The sequence below is a fragment of the Camelus bactrianus genome, chromosome 6 (genome assembly GCF_048773025.1).
Source record: "Camelus bactrianus isolate YW-2024 breed Bactrian camel chromosome 6, ASM4877302v1, whole genome shotgun sequence".
NCBI classification, from domain to species: domain Eukaryota; kingdom Metazoa; phylum Chordata; class Mammalia; order Artiodactyla; family Camelidae; genus Camelus; species Camelus bactrianus.
The window spans coordinates 78,289,450-78,310,818 of NC_133544.1; the positions used below are offsets into that span (position 1 = coordinate 78,289,450).

The following is a 21,369-nucleotide window of genomic DNA, read 5'->3' on the forward strand; positions in this document are numbered from 1 at the left end:
ATGTATAAATTGGTAATGCAGATAACTTAGTAAGTCATAAGATAAGAGTCTGGGCTTACAGACCTAGGCTTTGCCATGGTTCATTCCATGAAATCTGACAGTCTAATTGCTAATTACTAGTGTGGGAGCTGGGGAGGGAGGGTTACCCATCAGATTCTGAGAGAAGACGCTCCCTTCTCTTTCTCCCACCCCCTCACTGCTACCCTCACTGGCATCCACCTCCCTTACAAAGCCCCATCCCACTCAACCCCACCTAATCTGGACGCTTTCACTGACAGCAAGGCAGAACTTCGGAGCTAAAACACGAGTGCACTGCCTGCCATCAGGGCTGACCACTGAGAGACTGATCGCACTAAGGCCAAATAAGCAAGAACAAGAAACAAGCCCATGCTCCCATGTTGCAGGAAGCTCGCTTATTGGTGGCACAGCTGAGGACTTACAGTCACCAGTCACCCTTTCTCGGGCATGGAGACAGGAGACAAAATCTCCTTCAACAGCACACTTTGACTTAAATCTGCTTTTGCCACCAGGTGGCTCAGCTTCCACGCCTATGAAGTGGAAAAGAAAAGAAGTACCTCGAGAGCTTTTTAATGAACTCTGGGCCTCAGTTTCAGCATCTATAAATTTCTAAGCTCTGTCCCACTGTAACTATTTTGTAACATTTTTGTAAAGATGGATGGCCTGACTATGGAGGATCTTCTGAGTCATGAAAAAAACGTGGACAAATAAGAAGAGTCTTTAAAAGTTACTCATCAAAGGCACCCACCTATTAGGGTCTGATTACATGTTCTTATAAGTTAGCACCGATTGGGTAGGGGAAATTGTAGACAATAAAGCATTATGCATGGCGAGAAGGGGATGCACCAAACTACATAGCACCATATACGTAGGTTCATAATAAATGATGGATTCGCCTGCTTTTCCACTACATTCCTCAAATGTTTTTTTTTTTTAGTTTTTTTAATTTAATTTTTTTTTATTGAAGTGTAGTTGATTTACAATGTTAGTTTCTGGTGTACAGCAAAGCAGTACATTCCTCTAAATGTTTTTACAGGAATCTTTTCTGACATCCTAGCATCTTTCATATCCTGACTCTCCTCCAAAAGCCCTCGGTCTCCTGAAGAGCCTGGAACCAGTGCTGCCAGGAGGGAGGGAGTTGGCATCAGCACCCGTCAGAGCCCAGCACCTGCTCTGTCCTGCCCAGGTCCGCTGGCTGATGGGAATCTCCACTCCAGAACTTATTCCTAACTCTCCCTTCCCACTTCCCTCCATCTTTCTCCTTTGCTCCTCTAACAAAAACCTTACTCCTGGTTTTTTTTTTGAACCTCCCAAAACACACAAGTAAAAAAAAAAAAAAAAGAACATTTTACTTACAATTTACTTTTCTTAATATTTTAACTATTATTGGATACTCCTAGTATCCCTATTTTGTTTGTAGCTCAGCTTACGAAGTTACCAACAAGAAGAAGAAAAAGAAGATGTGATGACAATGATGAAAAAGAAAAGAAAAAGGAGGAGAAAACGGCAACGAGAAAGAAGGGGAGAAAGGAGAAGAAACAGAAAAACAAAACAAAATAAAACAACAACCTATCTCTGGAATACATCTCTTTATTAACAGAGATATTATGATACTTCAGCTCAAAACCACGAACCCAACAGCAGACATAACGTGTCCATAGGCGACATAAATCCTGTCTCCCAACCCCAACCTCATAAAACGGTTGTACTATATTTGGACTTAGATGTGTTTGGATACTTATATTTGAATGTAAGTATGACTGATGGTCTAGGAATTCACAAGCCTTCAAAACACTGAACCAAATCACTTGTCTAATGGAGCAGTGCCCCCACCCTGAGTCTGCCTGCCGTCTGGAATACATCTCCGGCTGGGAATGGTGGAGATAGGGGACTTTCCTCTCTCCCTTCCGCGCTGAAGGGGCTGAATAAATAGACTCGGTGATAACTTCAAAAACAACAAAAAAGCCACTTGAGAATGTGGTAAAGTCACAAGAACTTAAAACTAGGGTTTGATATAATGGAGCTCTGGATCTGCAATCCACACTTGACTGTATTCCCAATCCAATTTTATTCTAGTAACAATGTGGCTACTCTATTTATGCAAAAAAATAAGAGTTCAGCTCTCTACCGTGCCAATTTTATTGGCAACCGTGCATCTATTTTTATTTATTAATTATAATCCTTGATTCAAAAAGTGTTTCTGAGGTTAATTACACCAACAGATATATGGAAATGGGGCTATTAATAGAAATTGAAATTAAAATCCCACATAGAGGGAAGGTAAAACTTACCAGATATCTAAATTAATAAATTAAAGTGACTGTGCATTAAATTTGTCCCTGAGTTTCTTAGAAGCTAAAGGAAATGGGCGAAAAGTTAGGAGCTTTATAATTCTTCTATTTGGAAAAACAACAATTTGCCAGCTTATTAGGAACTGTGATCTTATAAGAACTATGACCTTACTCCTGGGATTTGTTGAGTTCTTTAAATGCGGAACTACAGGCAAGGTAAGAACAAAGCTCTTAACATTAATGTAAAAGATCACGGAGATACATTATTCATGTAGCATTTTTCATTCTGAGGTCACAGGAAGCAAAACACAATGAAGCATCTTCAAAGGAAACTAAGTCAATCAGATTGGATCAAGTTAGAATCAAAACATCTGATTATCCTGCTTGTACACCCATGGCCTCACGGTGGTAGCTAATCTCCTAAGATGTGGCCCCAAAGCCCTCCGCTCCCTGCAGATGCAGGCTAGTCCTCACATCCATCCAGAGGCAGAGCTCGCCAGTCCATGCCCTTGAACCTAAGCAAGGTCTCTGACCAGCACAGAATTTTGGAGCAGGCTAAGTTTGAAAAAAGTCTGACAGCTTCCACTTTTGTTTTCCTGGTATCCTGAGCTGCCTTGGAAAACACCTGGCTATGCTGTTGGACAGTCCATGTGGAGAGGGGGACAATCTGAGACTATACGGAGGAAAACCAAGGAACTCGGCCAACCTTGATAACACATGAACCCATTCAAGCCCTTCCAGCCAGCTCTTCGCCATTCAACTGTGGTCAACATACGGGGTTTTAAAACCTGTGACCAGAGATGAAGAGGCAATTGTTCAATATCCAGCCTCAACAGACACTTCCCCTGAGCCAGGCCTCATAGCTGCACCTGGGGCTCAGTTTCCCCATTTGCAGAAACATACTCAGTGGCCCCATCCCCAAGGGGCAAGTCCAGGCAGGAGATCACAGAGGAGAGAGCTTTGAAACCTGGAAGGCTCCCAGCAGAGCCAGACAAGTGGCTCTTTGCTTCCTTTCTTCCCCTCCTCTGTCTATCCATTGAGATCAACCACACCCAAGTAAACAAGGCTTCCGGCGCCAGCCCACGATCAGAGAACCAGAAACACACGTGGAGAAGTCATCTTACTCATTCCAGACCAGCAGACATTGTGGGAAGCAGAGACAAGATTCCCCACTGTCCAAATTCCTGGGCTGCAGAATCATAAGGAATAATAAAAATTGTTGTTGTTTTTAAGTCACCAAGTTTGGGGTAATTTGTCACATAGCAGTAAGATAACCAGAACACTCACAAATAAAAAGTTTGTTTCCTTGTAGTGGAGGGACTAGGAATGACTCTGTCTCTTGAGTTTCTCATTGATGATGCTATAATGTTTTTACACGTAGTAAGTTTTAATGTATATGGAGGTGGGAGCATCCTGGCCTCCTCCCCTTTGCCTCCCACACCCAAGTGGTCAAGCACTACTCGCATTACTTCTGGAACACCACTGGAGCCTCCTCTTCACTCCTTCCACTGCTGTTGTGCTGGCCATCATTCACTCTCACCCTGACTCCTCTATGAGCCTCTCATATGTCTCTGCCTCTAGTCTCCCTACTCGCAAAACCATACACCTTTCACACCTCAGCACAACTGGCAAAGATCTGATCTCATTCCCAGCTTAGAATCCTGTAATAGCTCACCATCCTCAGCTTTCACAGCGATCAGACAGTAATATCTTGTGTCCTTTAGTCCCTCTGCTACCATGACCTATGGACAGACACACACCGTTGCATACTGCACAACGCCAGGGGGCACCACTTCCACAGGCTACACCATGAACCGTGCAGTACAAACCCTGCCCACTGTCCTCAATTCCTTCAATCTCCAACACTTTATATCCTTTTTTTTTTTAATGGAGGTACTGGGGAATTGAACCCAGGACCTCATACATGCTAAGCACACACTCTACCACTGAGCTATACCCTTCCCCCTTTATATCCTTTTTGTTTCATGCCTTTTTCCCTCAGATTTGTCCTTATTTCTCTTCTATCCTTCCTCCAAGCTCTAATTTATACACTTAACTTACCCAGTCAATTAAAATTGGTCAATCAAAAATTGTCTATTGAACACATACTAAGTACCCAGTTTCTAGGTCTCCCTAGTGATAAAACAAACAAAATCTCAGTCCTCAAGAAGTTCTCAGTCCTACTAGTCACTTTTTTATCACACAGATAGATCAGAGGTTAGCAAACTTTTACTGAAAAGGGCCAAATAGCAAATAATTCAGTTTTGTCAGGCCCTTCTGTCTTTATTGCAACTATTCCCACCCTGTCACTGAAGTGTGAAAGCAGACAGAGATAACACGTAAACAAATGGGCATGACTGTGTCTCAATAAAAATTTTATTTACAAAGCAGGCAGCTTGGTCTACAGTTGTCGACCCCTGAGAGACTTTCACTGTGAAGTCTTTTCTGATTAATCCCATGCCCACAACGATGCTTCCCTCATTGTGGGACCGCATCTGCCTCCAATAAACATTGAGTCATTCTCCACGGCAACAGTAGGAGAAGATTCTGGGGAAATGAAAATAGCAAGAATATGGAAGAAAGAACGAAAGTTGCCAGGTACAGGATTTATTGTAATTGAGACTCAGTAAAATATTGACTTACTGACTTGGAAGCCAGATTTCCCAACTCTTTTACTAGTTTATGTCCCCTGAAGAAATAACTGAAATTACTGAAAAACGGCATCCCTCAGTTTCCTCCTCTGTTAAACGGGCAAGTAGGTTCAATCTTCCTCCTGAAGGAGTTGTGTGTTCAATGAATTGATGTACAGTGCAACAGTGAGTGATATACTACAGCTGCTATTTTTTTTACCATTATTGCTGTAATTTAATGTAAAAACTACACTACATTAATGGCTCTGAGCTTACAGGCAACCAAGATGAAAAAAATGAAAACAAAGAATTAACTCACCATACTGATAAAAACTTAAGACACAAACCTGTTATCCCTGGAAAGAGAAACATTGCTTGCAACTCTAGTCCGAGAGAAACTTCCCACGTGGGACGTGAGAGCAACAGATCCTGAATGACATCAGGAGGCACATGTCCAGCTCAGAACCGTAGGCAGTGCAGGAGGAGGGTGCCTGTGAGGGTCACCTCCCACCTCGATGGAAGTGTCATACTAAAACACACGTGCTAGCCAAAGATCCCGCAGCTCTGACAGTCTACACGTCCTTCTGTGTCTCAAGAGTGTCTTAGCAGAAATACCAGAGAAAATTTTTTGTTTGACAAAATATTGCCATGTTATTAACTCTACCTGGGATTTGTGAACTAGCACAAAGGAATATTAGGAATTTTAAGTGGAATTTTACCAATGTCTGAGCCCTGCATTTTTGTCCAGAGGAATGGAAACCAAAACCAGAACGAAAATTAATGGAGAAAGAAAATTTAATATTAAGAATTTGTCTTTAAAACTTAACCTTTCCGTACCTCAGCTCTCACAACGGCAAAAGGAAGCTAATAAAAGGACCCACCCCGTAGAGATGTTACAAGCATCAAATGAGCTATCATATGTAAAACACTGACAGCGGTGCCGGGCACATCAACGTCATCTAAACGTCACCTACCACTGCTACAAATGTTATTATTTGTTTTTACTTAATCCAAGACCCCATGCCTTCTCCTGTCTTTCTTTTGCCTTCTGGTTCCTGTAAATACACCTGATTCTCCTAACCAAATACTAAGCCCCTCCAGGCTGTGGGCGATAAGTCTCTGGCATTCCATAAAGCTAAATTCAAGTTAGCATTCATCAAGGCTCCTTGAATTAACAAACTCTTTGAATCCCATCTTAGACAAGTTAGTATTAAAATGTTGATGAGAGGATTCTTGCCTTTGATCATTTTACATTGTAATGGGAAAATCAAGCTCAACAAACTTGAAATAGTAAACTCTCATACGCCTGCCATATAACCCAGGCCCGATATATCACTGATTACAGTTTTCTTTAAAAATTTCAGGGAAAATAATTCCAAGTTTCTAGCAGAGGCCTATCTGTTGGATTAGTTGGGTCTACAGACAAAGAAGTGGTTGATACAGTTCATTTCTATTTCAAGAAAATAAAATTAAAATTGTATTTTCACTTCGAATATTAAGGCCAAAATTCACAAATTGGTGAGGCTTGTTGCTTGGTTTATTGTAGGAAAAGCAAACAAACTATGTGCAAATATCCTAATAATTTGTCCAGTATTTTGCTTGATTAGAGTCAGTGGCATAATATTATAATCTTTTTAAGTATCTTATATAAGATACTTAAGGTATCATATAAGATGACATATAAGATGACAAAGGAATATTTCACTATTTTTTTTAAATTCCAAATAGGCTTACCTGAATGTCTATAGTTCCATTGCCAACAGCCCTAACTCATTTCACTGTAAGCGGATGTGTGTTTTAATTAATTTGTGATACCAACAACTTACTTATTTTTGTAAATAATTTCCATGGTCTTAAATGTTACAAAATGAGTCAAATAAATATTTTGTCCCCATCTTCTTGTTTAAAATGTGGAATTGCTGAAAATTTCTATTTAAGAATCTCTCCTTTTTTTTTTAACGGTGTTGCAATATTTCAGCTTAATCTATTCAATAAATAAAAGGACAAACCATACCACTTGCAGGAGTTTTCCCCCATATTTAATTATTAGCCTATCTGACTTCGGATGAAGTCTTAAAAGTTCTCTTTATAAAGTAAAATGGATTTCATGAAGTCCACAGAACTTTTTCTATGTTCCCTGTTAAAGCTCCTTACTTTAATAACAGACTCCTGTGTAATTAATCCCTCAGAGTTCGCCGTCACATAATCTATCCTGTGTATGAACTGTTCCATGGGTATTTTTCTGGTAACAAGACCCCTGGAAAAAAATAAACAAATAAACAAAGACCAAAAGGAATCACGTACAAGGGGACAAATTGTGTGAAGTACAACCAGTCTCATACACTCATAAACCAGCCCACAAGGACAGAAGTTCTCAATCCATCTTATCAGAGATTTGGGAAAGGGGGGTTTCACTCTAAAGAATTTTTCCCTTTGACAGGAAACTGTAACATTTCCCTTTTGGGGAGCTAAAGCAATAAGGCAAACATAAATAAATGGTGCATAACTACTGCTATTCAAGTAGCGTTACGTGTTTTTTTTTAATTGGATTTTCTCCCGTACTTTTCACCTAATCACGGAAGTTAAGAGGTTAGCTGAGAAAAATTCTTGTGAACTGAAATTTAAACAATAAAACTAGGGTTTTATTATTTCTCATAAAGTTGTTTCACACATGTCAAGCAATGCCTAGGCAGACCAAAACTGCTATACATTTATTATTTTAAAACTTTTTTGAAACTTGCAAAGGTCTCATTTTAAAATAGAGAGACACGCAATTTTTGCAGAGTGAATGGGGACCACACTCATTCCATTAAAAAAAAAAAAAAGGATTTCCTGTAAAAACAGAAATTGGCGATTTACTCTAAGAAAACACAGCGAGAGCTGGGAAGAAACTTGAGGATGCTTAAATTTCCACTGTGGAACAACTTCTGCTGCCCAGTGGGAAGGAAAAAAAAAAAGAAAAAAAAAAAAAAAAAACACCTGCAACAGGATGGGAGGAAAGGAAGACAAGCTAGGACTACACACCCAGAGAGGGAAAAACTATGCAGGTCCCTGGTCTGCAAAGCAAAGCTGCTGACAGGAAAGAATACATATCCCAAGAAGCAAAGCCTGTAAGTCACCTGTCACATCAGAGAAAGACAAGAAGGCAGTAATTTGTGGGAGAGCCCAGACCAATGCCCAGCAGACACTGATGAGTTTAAAGCACCTTTTAACTAGAGGAAATATTAGTGAGGTGCTGAAAGTTGCTGCCACCAACTGGGCATCAGGCAGACTTAGGGGTTACAAATCACTTTCACTTCATAAACTGTGCATTTCCATCAAAACAGTAAACAGGTTGTACCGTCGTCAGAGAGGTTAGTTTTGAGGCTGGTAATATTTTAACGAGCAAAAATAGCCATTTTAAGCAATAACTGGAAAAATGGAACACACGACTGCTCTTTCTGATGAGTTACACAGCCCAACGTGGGTGAAAGACTTATTCATGTGAGACTGTAATAGCAATAAGCAGAGAGAATACATTTCCAATGCTAGCCAAGTTTAAAGTCAGAATTGGTATTTGTATAAAATCTATGGGAAAACCTTCGACCCAGCAATTCTTCTTTCCTTTATTGTTATACTACATACATGTTTTCACAGGAACATAAGCAGCCATGTAGAAGAATGCTGGTAGTAGCAACAAAAGGAAATATAATCTATGGAGCCATCATCAGTGAGTTGTTCCAGTCACATTATGGATTCTATATGCTGAGAGAGTGGCATATAGACGAGGTAGATCTATGAGAGTTAGTAGGTGGATGCACTAAAGATACACAAAAGTAAGCAAGGTTCAGAACAGTCTTGTGCTCTATCCCATGTATTAAAAAGGACACCTACACGTCTGCGTGTGTGTATATATATACACACATATACATTATGTATATATTTGTATATGTATACACATTAATAGGTATATATATGCCTATATTTCTAGAGAAATTTGTAAGAAAATAAGTCTCTGAGAGGTAGGAGGGATCTACTTTGAACTGTCTATTCTTTTAAATGACTACTTTTACACCAAATATATATATATATATATATATATATGTGTGTATATATATACATATATATATACACATGCAATATATGTAACATTATAGATATCATAATTATAAAAATAAAAACCTCTATATTATAAAGGTTTATTATTATGATATGTTACACTACAAAGGTTAATTACAATTATAATTTTTTTTAAACTTTTCTTACACATGCAAAATCTTACACATAGTCTTATGAGAATTAGGAACACTCATAATTACTGTTCTATTAATATCATCTTTTGGGGAAGGTTTTATGAATAGCTTGCAATAGGGGAACATCCGCGTTAGTGACCGAATACTATGAGGAACACAGAGCGGTGTTTCTTCATAATCTTAAAGAAAAATAAAACCCTCCAAAAAGCAGTGCTGGTGTGAGTAAAAGCATGGACATCCTGTTACGCTACAAAGTAAGGCTGAGTTTCTGTTTTCACACTGAGTTTGTGCCTTCCGAGGAAACATGCTGGTTGGTGATGGCACACAGAGAAGAAGTAAATGTGGGGCCAGGCCTAATGTCTCCCTGTGGACCTCCATCCACAGAATTAAACCCCTACCTCTGCTCTCTCCATAGGAGCAATGCCATCGAGCTAGGCTATTCAGGTAATATATATAGCAGAGATATATTTTTTGAAGAAAAAATTCTAGACTAAATCAAATCCTTTTGAGAACGGGTGAAAATTTGAGTTTCCATCTACTGAACTTGCCACGGGCCTTGCACATAGGGGAAGAAATGCCTGCGGGTGAAAATTTGAGTTTCCATCTACTGAACTTGCCACGGGCCTTGCACATAGGGGAAGAAATGCCTGCGGCCTGATCAGTATCAGGCTTAACATGATAAACAAATTTCCTTTCTAACACTGTTGGAATCCTGGATTTATTTTCTACAAAGGCCAAGATGGAACTAAATTAATCATAACTATTTCCTAGGGTCAGAAAATCATGCAGATTTCACCACAGCCTAAGTGTTTGGCTCTGACAATCGTGTTGTCCCAGATCGAGACCAGGACTCAAAAACTGGTCCGTTCAGTTTACGGTACTTTTTTCTTCCTGTACCTGGCCCCTACAAACACAAATTTCACTATGTATATATAATTAAAACAGCCCTTAACAAAAAAGAATATGTGGAACGTTCAGCCACGTATCCAAGTGGTACCATCACTTGTTCACTCAGGGTCATATAATCCAACTATAAACCTAATCAAAAGAGCAACAATCAGAATCATAAGAAGTTAATAGCAACTTCTGTGTATTTACTATCTGGATTCATTACAGGCTCCTCCAAGCAGACAAAATGGGTCATTCACAACCCATCCCGCTGCTCCTATGGAGGCCTGAATTTAAACACTCTCAGAAAGAAATACTTCTCTTTCAACCTGAACAATTTTAAGGGAAGTGTACTCCCAACCTGCTTCAATTCAGGAAACTGACAATTCTTATACCGTCAACTTGCTTAATTTAAATAATTCCTGCTGAAACATCTTCTGTACGAAGGGCATAGGAAGTTGGTGAAATGCTCAATTGCATGTGCGTAACACATACACAACAGGTTAAAAACACTCATTCAAGGCCGGCCACAGCAGCACTACTGCCCAGGTGAAATAAAGAGGTTCCTACAACGCCGAAACAAGTTCTCAGAAACACTAGACCGCTCGGCTTCCAGTGTAGACATCTGAAGGGAAAACTCAGTCCCTAACTTGAATAAGCATGACTTAAGAGGAGAACCAACCATTAACTGTGTGTCTTCTCTGACCTTGGAATCCCTTCCTTTCCTTGCTCCCTTACACACAGAGCATCTACAAAGATGCCCACAGGGCAAGTACTTTCCCTAAACACAACCGGAATTGGTGTGAAGGGAAAGGACGGGCTGCTCCTCTTCTCAGTTGCAGCTCCTCCCCTTCTTCCTCAAGAACCCTCTCGCCTCCCAAATTCTGCCTCGACAATGGCCCAAGATTCCTTTTAGCCATGACCTCTCCTCTGGGGCAGAAATCCTTAAAGGGAAGAAGTGATGTGGTTTAGCCTCGAACTCGGCGAGGACTGGGTAACCCTTGCATCTCTAAGGTGCCCCCAGGAGGTCTTGTCAACGATCCTTCTACCGTCGAGAATCAACTCTTTCAGTACCTCTGGATCTTGATACTCGGGAGAAGAGGGAGGGGACACCCACACCAAAGGAGCTGGCCCGTTCCATTACCCTTTAAGCGCGTCGTGTCCTCCGCCGCCTCTTCTCTTGGCCCGGCTGGCTCTGGTTTCCTTCACGTTCCCAGCCTCCAAATTGGCGTCCGCCCCATGGCTCGTGTAAGACGCTAAGAGCACGGTAAATCCCAGGGCGACCTCCAGCAGCCCCCCTCGCCGCATGATGCCGAGCGGCCGCCGGCTCCCGCCGCCTCTCACCGCGCCCCGGGCTCAGTCCACGGCCGCCGCTGCGCCCTTAAGCGCGCCGCGCCGCCGGGGTCCTGCTCTCCCGCCGCCCGTCCCCCGGGCCGGGCTCCTCCCGCCTTCTCCAGGCGCTGCTCCCACTTCAGGCGGCCCCTGCCAGCTGCAACAGACAAATCGCCGAGGCGGGGGAGACATTCAGGGAATCGGGATGCTGAAGCCTCGGGGTCCCCATTCCCGAGCCCAACCCGCGCGCCGCCTGCGCGTGGCGCAGTTACTTTGGGTAAGTGAAGACCGTTTGATCCACAGCTGGCTGAAAAGCCCAGGCCCCCGGCGGCAGCGGCTCCAGCCAACCCCTCGGCCTCCCGGGCGCCGCCTGAAAAGAGCGCCTTAAAGTCCCCATGTCCCTAGCGGTTTTAAACCCCAGGGCGAGCTCGCTGGGTTTATTTTTTACTGGCACGAATTGCGCGCGATGCGCGCTCTGACGCCCCAGCTCCCCAGCCTGTCCTCTCCGCCAAGCCGCGGGGCTGGAAGCCCGCCGCGCCGTCCCGGGCCGGCTCCGGGCGCTGCCACCGCCCCCGGAGCATCTGACGCCGAGCCCGGCACCAGGAGCCCCAGGCCAGGAAGCTGTCAGGCAGGGGAGGGCCAGCACCAGCTGTGGACGTTCCGGGACAGCCCCTCACCCCAGTCCCTGTCCCTGCCCTCCGCGCGGCGCAAACGCAAAAGCCTCCGTGGCTGGAGCTCCAGCCCCGGTGGCCGCCCGACCCCTGTCGGGACCCCGGCTGCACCCACTGGAGAAGCGGCGGTTCTGACTCCGAGGCGGCGGTGGCTGTTCCTCGGTCCTGGCCGCGGCAGCTGCTGCCCCGCTCCGCCCGCAGCTGTCCCAGCTGTGGCCGCCTGTCCGCCTGTGGCACCCACAGTCTCTGCCGCTGCTCCCGCGGCCCCCTCCTTTCCCCACCTCTTCAAGTATCGTCTGCGCAGCGGTTTCTCGCGAGAGAAATACTTTTTTTAAAAAAAGAAAGAAAAAGAAAATGACACCCCCTCCTAAATCCCCCTCATCACCACCCCACCCCTCGGCCCCATCCATCCTCCCTTTCCACTCCCCTTTGCCAGCCACCGCCTCGGCGCGGGGGCCTCCCTCGCTCGCAGAATTAGCGCAGTGGGAGGAGGAGGAGGTGATCGGGTCCTGCCGGCCTGGGATTTTGCACTTGAGGGTGAGGAGTTGAGGGAGTGGGAAGAAGTGGAGTAGCGGTTTCGCCCGCTCTGCGGCTGGGAGGTCTAGACCCAAGATTAGCCTCTTGTGATTTGGGAAGCCCGGAGGGCGAGGAAAGCTGTGCCACCTGCACCAAGAACGCGCGCTGGAGACGGCGGCCCCGGAGGCCCCAGCGGCCCGGGCGAGAGGAGACGCATTCGGGTTGCTCACGCCTCCCCCGACGCCGGCGCCTCACCGCGCGTCTCGGGCCGGGCACGGGGCAGAGACCAAAAGCCTGGAGGCCGCCGGGGCAGGGCGCGTCGCGCGGCTGCGGCAGCGGCCGGGGCTGATGTGCGGGCGGGGGAGGGGCTCCGCCGCTGCCCCTGGCGTGGAGAGCACACTCGAGGCGCCGCTCTTCTGAGCCTCGATTCAAGCCACCCAGGCTGAACCCAAGATGCTCCGAGGATCTGGGTGGGATTCTGCGACTCAGAGGCCTGTGAATGTTGGAACCTGGGATTTGGGATGGAGGCGGGGAAGGGACGGTCCTCCTTCCCAGTCCACAGCTAAGATTGGGCTTCTCCTGGACGATCCTGTTTCACCTTCCCAAGCCCAAACATTCATATTTTCTCTCCCTCTCTCTTCCTCTCTCCTCCCTCCCTCCCTCTCCCTTCTTTATAAAATACCTTGTTGAGTATTGTGCCTATAGACAAGCAGGGCACAGAGACTCCGGAAATATAGTATTTATGATATCCTTATATGGATAAGGCCCTGTGTTGCCTGTACCCTATAGTGGTTTAGGAAGGCAGGAAATTGCACTCCCGGTCCTGGCCACTGGAACTAGAGACCCCCAGAAAATCCTCGTGTAGTAGCCACCAATTGTCAAGCAACAAATAAGAGCTCAGCACAAACAGGAATCCTGTAGAAGGGGGTTTTTCCTAATTTGCAATTGTTTGTGCCTAGATAATAGGGTACAGGGACCTAAGCAAGTTCTTTACTTTCTTTCCAGTTGCAAGATGGGAATAATAATGTTGACCACACAGGGTTTTAATGGTGATGATAAGCCAAATGAACTGCTGTGCTCTAAGATGAAAACTGAAACTATCAAAAATATGAGCCTAATGTTCATAGCTCTGTAAGTGTGTGGTCTAGTATGAGCTCTCACCTGCATAAATTCTCCTAGCATTTTCATGAATTGGAGCCTTGATCAGACACCCATGGTTGAGTAAAGGAGATCCTTTGTTCGAGATGCACTTACTGAACACCAATTGTGTACCGGCTGGTGCATGTTGAATCACTCTCCTGGGTGAGTGAGGCAGAAATGTTTCTCCCCTCGCCTAGTAGGCAGACTACCAGACCTGAAAGGCAGACTTGAAACAAATGATGAGCCAACTTTTAAATGCCCAGAGGGAGAAATCCTGGTTGCTTGCTTCAAGGATATATAACAGGGGTGCTTGACCAAGGTTGGGGCTGATCAGGTAAGGCTTTCCTGAGGAAGCGATACTGAAGTCCAGACGCAGACTTTACCAAGGGTAGTGGTTCTCAACCCTGGCTATACAGTAGTATGACTTGGGAACTTAACACAAACCTGACACCAGAACCCAACCCCCAGAGGTTCTGATTTAAATGGTCTGGAGTGAAGCCTTGACAGAGGCATTTTTAGAAGCTCCCCAGGTAGGGAGAGGTAAGGTACATGTTCAGACTGGGAAAAGAGTCCTGAGCAGAGGGACCATGGTTCAGGAGAAGCAGGGCTGTTGGAGACCCACGAAGGCCTCGTCCTGCCCACCAGTTTTCAGGACTGTTCTGCACCCTCTGGGGAATCTGGAAATTGCCTCTTTCTCTACACTCCAACAGCACATGAGACACTGTACTCTTGCTTAGAATCTTCCACTCACTGACGTGTTGGACAGCAGCAATGGAACAAAAGCACTTTTCTAAGGCCTTTGCCCACGAAGCAGAGTGGAAACTTGAAGCCCTGCAAGTCCCCCATTTCAGCATTTCTGAACATTTCTATTACCTCGTACCCCAACCCTAATCTGCCTTCCAGGGTTTCACCTCTAAAGGAGAGATTTACATTAAATGCATAGGTCTGGCCTTGGTCCTTTCTTCCTTCTCTTTTATCCTTCCCCTTCCTCCAATAGAGGAAAGACTTTCTAGTTCCTCTTCATATTGGGTGGGAGCTCTAAGCCACATACTCCCCTCTTTGGGCAGTAAGTCTCACGGCTTAACCATAGTGTTGGAAGGAGAAGGGGAAAAACCTAATTTCTGAAACAGAAATGCACTTTTAAATATGTAAGCAATATGGCCATTATCTAAGCAATCAACATATATTAGAGCAGTGTGCTACCAGTAACAAAATTCAGTAGCAATAAAGAAAATTATGTCTTTGCAATAAGATTTTCTTGATGCCAGGTGATTCAGAAGCCACTTGTTTTTAAATTTATCACACTTTGCAAAATAAGTCCTTGGGGCTAGAATTCCTTTATTTCTCCTCATTTCAAAAAACTCTACCCATCCTAAGAGAATCTGCTCAAATTCCTCCTTGTTCCTGAGGAGTTTTTCTCATGTCATCTCCCTTTTGTTCAGACTTCATTGCACTTACTACCTGAATCATTCATTTAGTAATTTGTTAATTGTAGTACGTCATTGTGTCTACTGTGTGCCAAGCACCATTCTGGGCACTGACAATTGGGATATTTATCATACTGTTATGGTGAACTATATATATATTTTTAATCGTTGTACTTATTCTCCCTAGGTGGGTTATGGATCCTTAAAGCCAAGTTTGCATTCCTTATTCAAGGAAATGTGTACAGTGTCCTGAAAACTGTTACAAAAAAACAACCAGTTTGTTGGCTGTTTTTGATCAGTTGGCATCTTCTCATATTTTTGCTTCAACGCCATTCTCTTCACTTTCTAGCTCGTGAATAAATACACGTTGTCAGTAGGGTTTTCTATCTACAACAAGAAAACTAACTCTGGACAATTTAAGCAAAATAAAAAAAAATTGCTTGAAGTATTATCAGGTTACAAGATGGCTCACTGACCCTGACTTTGGAATCATTCATAATACAACCAGCTACCTCATCAAACTGAACTGAGTGAGTGCTGTAGAGTTTTGCAGTTACAAAGGACAACACGTATACGATGCTACCAGGAACCATCCATATGCATAGCAGCAAAACAATGCTTTCCCATACATAATCTCATTTAGCCCTCACCACCACCTTATGGGAGATTGAAAAATATGGCTCAATATTTATTATCATCTTTCACCAAGAAGTGGAGTCTCTCTCCCAACTCTTTGAATCTGAGCTGGTCTTGTGACCTCCTCTGACCAATGGCAATAGGGTGGAAGTGACACTGTGACTTCCAAGGCTAGGCCTTAAGAGATCTTGCAGTGTCCTCCCTCACCCTCTTAGATGTTGCCCTGAAATGGCCATGGCCTGAAGAAGTCCAGGATGAAAAAGTATGTCTTAGCTAATTTGAGACCCTCACCAAGCCACCAACTAAATGTAGCCATACGTGTGAGCCCAGCAGATCAGCAGAAAAATTGCCCAGGGAATCCACAGAATAAATACACAGTATCATGGTAGTTTTAAGCTACTTAATTATTAGGGTACACAGGAATAGATAACTAATACAAACATCAGAGGGAAAATAGTTGTCTCAATTTTATAGACAAATAAACTCACATTCAGAAACATTGAGAAACTCTCTTAAGTTCACAGAACTAGAACTAGAGTTGAGGATGGATTCAAAACCATGCCTTAGACAACAAGTTAAAGGTACTTTTCATTTCCTCACGCTGTCTCGTCCATCTGCCACAAAAATCTTGCTCAAGATCTTGGTCGGCTGTAGGCTAGAGCCACTCCCTGTATCCATAACACTTCCCTGCTATGCTAAGGTTTCATCTCTGGAGCTTCACTGCAATTTGAATCTGCATTTCACTGTATTTGAGAGCTCCATTTATTCCATGCTGCAGTCGCTGAGCTAGTCCAGAAACAACGGGGTCATGAGAACTGCTGTAGTCAACTTCCCTGCTTCTCTGCCTCAGTTTCTAGCCCCCAGTCACATCCCCATCACACAGAACACAATCCTCTGTACAAAACAGGCACTCAATGAATATCTGTTGAATGAACAGATGAATGCATTAACTTCCTTTCAAGATGATGATAATCATGGCAACTTTAAAACCTCACCCCATTCTTCCTTATCACTCTGTGTGTTAAGGAAAGGCCTAAACCTCTCCAGCCCGTGATGGAGCCCAGGTATGTCACATCTCCTGGCTGTTTCCATGTCCATCACTCCCTCTTGGGATGTGACATGAATGAATGGGTCTTGGCTTTGAAAAAGAACTGAAGGTAGAATTAAGATGCCTGCTTGTTTGCAGAATACCTTCCTATATGTCCTCTTCCCCCCTTTAAAAAAAGTATTATTTAGTTTATTTATTCACTTAACTATTTTAATAGAGCCAAGCACTATGTGCCAGACATAATGTCAGAAGCTGAGGATTCAACTGTGAGGAGATGCCATTTCTGCCTGGAAGAATCACAAGGTCTAGGGCTTTGGAAGAGGGCCTTTCAGTGGCAACTATCATTTATTAAGCCTTGGTCATGCAGGTACTCTGTTAAGTAGCAGGTTAGTAATTTCCCCCCACTTAATCTTTTAGAGAGATTAAGGTTTAAGGGAGAATGGCTTAAAATGACACAAACAGATATTTCTTAGGGAAAATTTGTACATATCTGTGGCTGTATACTGAGGATCCTAAGAAATTCCCACTTCAATGTAAAATTCTGGTTTTGTGATGGGAAAGGTGAAAAACAGAGGGGAAAAAACAGGTAAAAAATTTTACATGCTAGAGAAGGAATCAGATTTTTTTTCATTTTAATTAAATCACTATGTTGTACACCTGAAACTAAGCTAATTTGCAAATCAACTATACTTCAATAAAAATAAATTTTTAAAAAGAATTTTTTTCAGCTTAATCATTTTTAGATTAATTGTAGAAATATTTTAGCTACTCAAAGAAAAGTGTTGGGTTTTTTTTAAACTATTTTCCCATAATCCTACTACCCTAACACAACGATTTGTATTTTTTCAGTTCCCCTCGAGTCTTTGACCATATGGTATATTTTAGATAGCATAACCAAGGTATGTATATAGTTTCATGTTCTGCTGAACAGGGAGGAGAATTCGTTCAGTGTTTAACCTTTGCACTTTGCAGATGGGGTCCCTGGGTGAGGTCTGCCCAGCTGTACTCTGGCAGAAAGCATGTACAAGTGTTCAATTATGTTATTGAAATAACTTTCATTACCTCAATCCCCCAAAGCAAACAGTTCCTCTCCACCCAAAACAAAAGCCCTGGTTCCCAGACTTCATTTCGTTTGTGTTTTCCATGAGTTCTATGATCCACCCTGGTATTCCCTTTTTTTTGTCTACCAGACATAACAGATACCAGCCCAACAGCAGAGAGGAATAAAGAAAAGGCCTGGACAGCAAGAAAGGACATAACATTGTATCCATCACAAATTAAAAACACATTCTCTCTCAGCTCCATTCAGCAGGATTTACCAAACACCAGCTCTGTGCTCCAGGCCATGGTAGACCCAGCAGAAGCGACCAGAAAGTGTCAAAACTGTGTCCTCCCAGGAGGGCAACACCCCCTCTCAGGAGGAAAGGAACTGAGTGCCTGTAGCAGAGCTCAGCAAACTTCTTATAAAGTGAGATACTGAATATTTTAGGCTTGGTGGGCCGAGAGGCAAAAGAAAGCCAATTTCCACCAGCATTTTAGTGACCAAAATAAAACATTTATGGACATTGAATTTCAATTTAATATAATTTTCACAGGTAACAAGATGCTAGTCTTCTTTTGAGTGTTTTCAACAACTTAAAAATACAGTAACCATTCTTAGCCTGCAGGTCATATAAAAACAGACAGTGGGAGCAGATTTGCCCCCCACCCCCTGCCACGGTTTGTCAAACCCTGATGAATAAGATAAAAAGCAAGCCCAGAAAATGGCTCCCGGCCATTAATCTCCATAACGAGTGGCATCAAGACAGGAGTCCAGGGAGGGGGTGGGGTGGGGTGGGGTGGTCCAGTCAGGAAGCCTTAATGGAAGAAATGGGATTTGAGCAGAGCCTTGAAGGGAGGGTAGGATTTAGCTGCTTAGAACAGTCTGGGGAGAGGATTCCAGGCAGAAGCAGTGAGCATGAGGCAAAGTCACAGAGGGAGGAAAGATCATGGGCCAAAGGTGACCTATGCGGTGTTTCCCCATCCTTCACTGTGACACACTTCTAGCTCTCCAGGGCTTCAGTGACACGCCCTGGGCTGCCTGTTTATGAAGGGGAGGCATATCGTGGGCCTGTGGGAGGAGGCCTTTTAAACAACTACAATTAATCATACGGTATGAATATTTATAATCTTCCTCACCCAGGACTTGGAAACCCTGAGATCCATCGGAACTCTAGTTCGAAACTGATGGAGAACAAACTGGGCTATTTTTCTTCATCAGGAGACTTTCCAGGTTTCAATTAGTCACCTACTTTATGGAATTTTTGTGGGGAATGAGCCTTTTCTCAGAATCTTAATACTATTCTAATCATACCAGGAAGTGCCACATGCCCTAACCCAGATTTTTCATGGCCAATCTAAAAGCTTTAACCACATTAGGAGTGACAAGTCGCTTTGGTTAGTGACATCATTTTCTACATGTTTTTGTTTTTACTTTCAATCTGAAGTTTCTCTGAGAAGTTAACAATTAGTGGATACTAGCAATGAGTGGATACCTTAAAAAAAAAAATGTTCTTCTTGGCTGGCTTTATCTATTCCCATGATTTCACCTCCTGCTCATAAAAAGCTTCTCATTCCCAGATCTGTATCTCCAGCCCAGATAGCTCCCAGGAGATCCGCATTCAGATGTCCATGTTCCTGCTGGGTATCCCCACCTAGTCCTCCCTGAGGCGTGGCTGGCAGCCTCCAAGACGGCCCCCAATGCTCCCCACCTCTTGAACTCCCACCCTTGGGTAATCCCCTCCCCTTGAGTGTGGGCTGGACCCAGTGAGTGGCGGGGGTGAGGGGATGTCATTTCCCATATTAAATTACAAGAAGACTCTGGATTCTGTCTCGTGTGCCCTTTCTGGCGCTCTCCTTGCTCATGCTGCTGGAAGCCTGCCGCCGTGCTCTGAGCTGCCCTAGGAGAGGCCCCGTGGCAAGGACCCGAGGGAGGCCTCAGGCCAACACCCTTGGATGAACTGAATTCTGCTAACACCCACAGGAGTGAGCTTGGAAGTCTTCAGCTGAGACCACAACGCCAGCCAACACCTTGACAGCAGCTGGAAGAGCCACTGAGCCTGGGGCACCCAGCTAAGCAGTGCCCAACTGGTGACCCACAGAAACTATGAGGTAATAAAAGTGTGGTGTTTTAAAGCCACTACATTTTGAGGTAATTTGTTCCACAGAAATAGATAACTAACATATCAGGAAACTCCCTAAACCTGCTCCTTCCTCTAAATTCTCTATTTTAATTGCCGGGGCCACCCTGCATCCCCTTACCTATGGGTCCTCCTTTCATGTTTCTTACATCTATGAAAGCTCACATGCTGTTGTATTTTCGAATCCCAATCAACGTGACTTAGGAGGCTTAAAATTTGCTTCCTGTGAGTTCCATCTGGAAACCAAAGACATTTGTGCAACATAACAGGCTGCAGCTTGAACTTTCTCAGTTTCTGCCTGACTCTGCGAGCAGTGATATTAATGACCTCATGTTGGATATCTTTCCACAGATAATAAGCCCCTAGGAAGTATCCAGAGTGACAGGACGGGAGAAGGGAGAGTCTGGGAAATGCTGGGAAACTACGCCTGTGGCTTGAAAACCCACCACACTTGACGTGGAGTGGAACAAGCCTGGGATCCGGAGGCAGGGATGCGGGTCTGGACTCTGCTACTCGTCGGCTGCGCCCTCAGCAAGTCATGTTATTTCTCCAAGAGTCACTTCCCTCTATCAAGAGCATGAGGGGGCTAGACTTCAGTGGGAAACCGTGCCACGAGTGGGCTGCTTCCAGATGAACCACGGAGCTCACTGCTCTTCACATTCCTGCCCCTAACACTCACCCCAGGCCGGGGCAGGAGGCCAGAGGTGGGGCCTTGGAATCTGTATTTCTAAAGTGACCGGCTCCCGGAGGTCCATCCAGGAATGGGAATCCTGAACTACATCCTCTCAAAGGATATTTCCATTTTCATACTGTAATTATCAAGACGTTTCCATTTTTGCCTATTCTACTTTGCATGTACATTATAAAAACATACAAAAAAATTACAATTCTAAAGGATGATTTCGTGTGCGTGAGTATGTGTGTGTGTTTTCAGTTTATTTGCTTCCCAAACCCTAATGTACCTTTTTGCATAGTCACTGGGACCTGTGCACCTCCCTGGGAGACTTACTTGGAATTGGAATTAGGCGAAGAGGGGCACAAAAGTCCAGGATTATCAAAGACAGACAAACAGCCCGGTTAGCAAGTAGGATTCTTATATTCACGGTACTGCTGGGCATTGTCCGAGATACTGAAAAGTCAAAGATATTTCTCCAAGAGAATTTAGAGACAAGGAGAGAATGTGTGCGTGCACAGTTAGCCCTTCGTGTCCTCACCTGAAGGCCTGTCCCAACACAGTGTCACACTGTATTAGTCTGTTCATGCTGCCATGACAAAACACCACAGACAGGGGGGCTTATGCAACAGACAATACTTCCCACAGTTCCAGAAGCTGGAAATCCAAGATCAAAGCGCTGGCCAAT

General features: G+C 44.1%; 1 protein-coding gene and 1 long non-coding RNA gene across 2 annotated transcripts in view; one reads left to right on the forward strand and one right to left on the reverse strand.

Annotated features, from left to right (window-relative positions):
• The window catches only part of FBN1 (fibrillin 1), a 239,417-nt gene extending 228,025 nt beyond the window's left edge, over positions 1 to 11,392 (reverse strand). Inside the window, exon 1 of the mRNA XM_074366079.1 lies at positions 11,204 to 11,392. Coding sequence (XP_074222180.1) covers positions 11,204 to 11,367 — 164 coding nt within the window. The 5' untranslated portion in view covers positions 11,368 to 11,392. The remainder of the gene's footprint in view (positions 1 to 11,203) is intronic.
• A 139-nt stretch (positions 11,393 to 11,531) lies between these two features.
• On the forward strand, positions 11,532 to 21,017 carry LOC141577964 (uncharacterized). Its single transcript, XR_012507663.1, has 3 exons — positions 11,532 to 11,668; positions 19,852 to 19,979; positions 20,360 to 21,017. It is a non-coding gene; the product is annotated as an uncharacterized LOC141577964 (long non-coding RNA).
• Positions 21,018 to 21,369: the final 352 nt, after the last annotated feature.